The sequence below is a fragment of the Manis javanica genome, chromosome 11 (assembly GCF_040802235.1).
Source record: "Manis javanica isolate MJ-LG chromosome 11, MJ_LKY, whole genome shotgun sequence".
In the NCBI taxonomy this organism is placed as follows: Eukaryota; Metazoa; Chordata; class Mammalia; order Pholidota; family Manidae; genus Manis; species Manis javanica.
In genome coordinates this window covers 1,076,171-1,081,196 of record NC_133166.1, presented here as the reverse complement: position 1 = coordinate 1,081,196, position 5,026 = coordinate 1,076,171, and the positions used below count along the sequence as shown (strand labels likewise).

General features: G+C 37.9%; 1 protein-coding gene across 1 annotated transcript; it reads right to left on the bottom strand.

Annotated features, from left to right (window-relative positions):
• Window positions 1-2,706: 2,706 nt before the first annotated feature.
• LOC108398712 (olfactory receptor 5B2-like) lies at window positions 2,707-3,654 on the bottom strand. The gene has a single exon (XM_036996746.2). The coding sequence runs from the start codon at window positions 3,649-3,651 to the stop codon at window positions 2,707-2,709; it is 945 nt and encodes a 314-aa protein (XP_036852641.2). The 5' UTR covers window positions 3,652-3,654.
• Between the last annotated feature and the right edge of the window lie 1,372 nt (window positions 3,655-5,026).

Below are 5,026 nucleotides of genomic sequence, written 5' to 3'. Positions count from 1 at the left end.
TAATCAGAGTGTAAAACGAATATATAGGAGCCCATGCTGAGAAACACAAACAAAGCAGAGACTTTCATTGGACGTCTAAATAGCATGTTTAGAACCCCCTCCTCTAGAGGGGGAGTGTACCACCACACCACCTTGGCTGTGGCTTGGACTTTGTGACTAGCTTACAAAGAATAGAGTATAGAGCATGCAAAATGAGCAACTCCAGTGAATAAACTGGCTCAGATACCTTCGTTGGGTATCAAGGTTTACATTCCTAGTGACAAGTCGCTGGTAACATATATCCCCCGAGAGGACATGATGAGAATGGCACTCTGTATTCTTCCTCAAAACCTGTAACTTCTGTCTACTCATAAGAAAAGAAAAATCAAACAAATGCAAATTGAAAACACTGGACAAAGCACCTGACCAGTGTTTCTTAAAGCTATCAAGGTAACGGAAAACAAATACTGAGAAACTGTGACAGGTCTGTGTAATGTTGTGTCATGGACTGGATGGTGGAAGTGAAAAAGGACCCAATTTGAAATACAATAAAATCTGAATAAAGTCTTGATGTTTAGATAACAGTCATGTGCCAGTGTTGGTTTCTTCGCTTTCACAGGTGTATCATGGTAAAGTAAGACGGTAACAGTAGTGGGGGCTGGTGAAAGGTATGTATGCAGGACTAGTCTGCAATGCCACAGAAATTTTTTAAAGTCTAAAATTACTCTAAAATTTGATAATCTATTTAAAATAATCATTTAAAAATGTCCCTAGGAGGGAAAATAATCACCATTTTTACTGACTTCAGAGCCAGTAGGCAATATTTGGGCTGTACCATATTGTCCCCACTAATATCAACATGACCCTCCTAGAACATTCAAGCACAGTTCTACAAATCTTGGGATGGTCAATGCTTGTAATTTCCTAGAGATGGGAAAGAATGCATGGGCACAAATTCCTCTGGGTAGCTTTAGAATGAAAGCACCTGAGTATCAAACTAGAATACATAATTATTGTTCATTTTATTAGCATACTGACATAGGTATCTTTATTATATTGTCATGCTTACATTTTCCATACATGTTTAGAATCCTTGGAGGTAATCATTAATACGTATGAAGGAATTTTGAAAATTAAGGTAGAAAATTTCTCATAGTCTCATACTTTGTCTTTTTATGATTTACTAAACAGAATTGATTTAATGTATCATTTGACAATGAGAAATTTCCAAATGAAAAATTTAAGGTAATTATATATTATTCACTTGACAGTGTGGTTTCCAGGGGATTAGTTTTTGCAAAAGTGGGGAACTGCAGGGAATGTGTGAGAAATGGAGCAAAAATTGTTGCATCTTATGAAATGCTCTAAACTCTTTTCTAAGAAATTATATGATAACTAATGAACTAAATTGCCAGCAACTCAAATATATTGAATACTGGACTCAAAGCTTAATAAATTGATTGATTTGTTAATTTAATAATGTTTCCTGAGAAACTAGTGTGACCCAGGCTGTTATTTACACATTGTCAGGAAGGAAGCAAAGTCCCTCCTCTTGGGTAGTGTATGTTCTAGGCAGAGAAATAGATGGACGAGTGAACACATAAGTAGGTAAATTAATAATAATAGTAATTATGAATCAGGACCATGAAGAGTAAAGCAAGGAGGGAACCATGTCCGTCAGGGGGAGGGGTGATTGACATGAAAACATTTAAGTAAAGACCTGAAGGAAGTGAGGCAGCTTCTTGAGCACTGGCGACAGATGACAGACGTACAAAGACCCTGAGGCAGAGCACGCTTGGAGTTGTTCAGGAACAAGGTAATCAGTGTGAATGAAGTGGGGTGAATCAGTAGCAGAGTGACAAGACATGACAGCTTATCTAAAAGTAAAGTATCCTGAAAGAGCGACATTATTCATTTCACGGTATTTCCAGAAAAAAAAAAGGATAACATTATTATCACTCAGTGCATGTTTTTACAATGTTTATAATAGGTAGTCAGAGACAGAAAAATTAAAAAATTCCTTTATTATCAATCAATCCCCTTTCCTTATACTCAACCATTCCTGCTCTTGAATATTATCGAGCATCCATACTTTTTCTACCAAGTTATGGAAGACATGAATATTAATTCCTTTAAGATGCTATACTTAGTTCTAAAAAATATGCCAATTAAAGGCATATATCTTCATTAAAAAATCTGAGACATGTTTTTCTTCATGTTAGACTTTTATAATAGTTATTTTAACTACAGAAATGAAAATGTTAGGCATAAATTTATGATCTAATACCACAATTAATTATTTTAACTTTTAAAATTAAAAGCTAGCCACACTCCAGGTATTTATTTTAATGAATGTCCCACTTTTGTGCCCATAAACACACATGCGATCCTTACCTGTGCTTCTATTCATGGGTTTTTGTGAGCTATGTTTTACAAATGCACTTAAATGGGCGTATGGTTGAGAAAATGTGAACATACGGGTAAAGCAAATGAAATTAATAAGGTTTATGACAAGTAGGATCTAAAAATTTTTAAGGTGCCTCTTGGCCATCCTTATGCAGACATTACAATCTGGATATATTATTGTCTTTTTGCTATGTGACAAGCTATTGAAGAGGTAAGGGTGCCTGGTCAGAAAGTTAAATGCAATGTGTGACATAAAAGGTGAGTTATTGCATGGAAAAGACCTAACAGGAATGAAACTGGGTTATTGTGGATCCTACAGGTTTAGGAGGTGCAGCCTAAAGACAGTTTTGCCATCTTGACAACCTTCTTGAATGCACTTTTGACCACTTTGTTCCTGAGGCTGTAGACCATAGGGTTCAGCATGGGGATGATCATAGCATAGAACACAGATGTGATTTTGTCTGTGTCCATGGAATGGCTGGAGCTGGGCTGGGCGTACATGAAGATGACTGTCCCATAGAAGATGGAGACTGTCGTGAGGTGGGAAGCACAGGTGGAAAAAGCTTTCAGGTATCCTTCCATTGAGGGCATCTTCAGGATGGTGATAAATATGAACAGGTAGGAAATCAAGATAACCAGGAGAGCAAAAAGGATATTGAAACTTGCCACAACAACAAGAATGAGCTCACTAGCCTGTCTGTCAAAGCAAGACAGAGACATCACTGCAGGAATATCACAGAAAAAGTGATGGATGACATTCAACATACAGAACGAAAGATGGAACGTGTTTCCAACGTGAATCGAAGCAGTCAGAAAAGCAAAGACATAGGAGCCGATGGCCAGGAGAGCACACACACCTGTCGTCATGGTGGTGGTGTAGTGGAGGGGGCTACACACTGCTGCATAGCGGTCATAGGCCATTGAGGCCAAAACGAAATTTTCAACAGCGACAAAAGCTACAAAAAAGAACATCTGAGCAGCACATGCATTGTAGGAAATGACCTTGTCCCCTGTAAGGAGCCCAGCCATGACCTTGGGAGTGACAGCTGAAGAGTAACAAAAGTCCGCCAGAGACAGGTTACTAAGGAAGAAGTACATGGGGGTGTGGAGACGAGGGTCCAGCAGGATCAACAGGATCATCCCCAGGTTTCCAACCACATTGATAAGGTAAATGAGAGTGAATATTATAAAGAGGGGGACCTGCAGTTCTGGGGCACTGGTTAGTCCGAGGAGGATGAACTCAGTCACTTCTGTGTTGTTTTCCATGGATGTTATTTAGAATCAATGCCCTGTAACAATGAGAAATAAAAGAATAGTATTAAATGTAGTTGTGATGACAGTAAAGTTGAAGTGCGTACATGTGTGGATGTATGTAGTATGTATGGATACTGTATGGATGTTGCTAATTCAAGTTCAACCCTTATGTACTTTGAAAGAGGATTATTTTACTATGCATATATTTTTTTAACAAATAGTGAATATGATGAAATTAATACCTACTCAATCACAGCATCCCCTATCCTTTTTTTAAAAAAAACGAATCTCTTTAGGACAGCAGCATGATGTTTCACAATTATCATTAAACTCTGTACTGATGGAATTTTGATACTTAAGTCATGTGTCAACTCACTATTCAGAAGATATTTTAAAAATCTATTTTTTGTGCTTAAATAACTCATAGTAGGTACAGCTGCTCCACTGATTTTGCTTGAAATACACTTCTCACTAAAAGTGTGTATGGAATATAGGGGCTTACCTTGCTGCTGGAAAAGAAGGGACAGTCAATCCTGAGGAGTGAGTCTGAAATCAGAAACTCAGGCATGGAATAATAAGACATTCTGTTGGAGATGTTCTTGGGCAGTTTTGGTCAATAATTTCCTGGGTCTCTAGGGCAAGTAACGATGAGGGCAAGAACACGGCATGGAGTCAGGAACCTGTGCTCTACTCCTGAATCCACTGTGCATTCTCTGTGCACTCTTGGAGGAGTCTCTTATCTACTTCTATCTGTAAAATAGACTAAATGAATTCTCTCATGTAATTCAAGGAATAGTGTCTGTGAATAGAAAATGACAGAAACTCTATTAAACACCGTGCTTATGGCATATCATTTAAAAATCAGTCAATATAATTTTCTTCTTGAGGTGTTTTCCCTAGCCATGATTGAATGTTCATAGTAAATCTTAGGTCAGGATTTTGGGGTGGGAGGAGAGAGCCTCATGTGCTAACAACTATTAACATTCAAATGAATAAATGATGGCCAAAGAGGCTCAACACACAGTCTGGTCCCTCTAAAATGAGGTCACATTGAGTCATATTTGTATTTTAGAAGCTTATTCATGGAAATCAGAAGGGAGTTAAGGAGACATGAGTTCTCTGGAGATGTCCCCTAGGAGGGCATCTATAGCTCTTACCTCACTTTCCTAGGAAAGAAGCAATTAAATTGCCTGTGGGGGCTTAGTTGGATATGTTGAGGGTGCACATGTTTTTGTATTACATGTTATTAATTTTCCCCCTACTTTCTAATTAAACTATACCTTACAACCAGCAATATGCAGAGTTTCTAGTGTAGAGTTCTAACGGTTTGGTCAAATTTATATGGTCATGGAACCAGTAACACAATTAAGATATAGAAGAGCTTCAT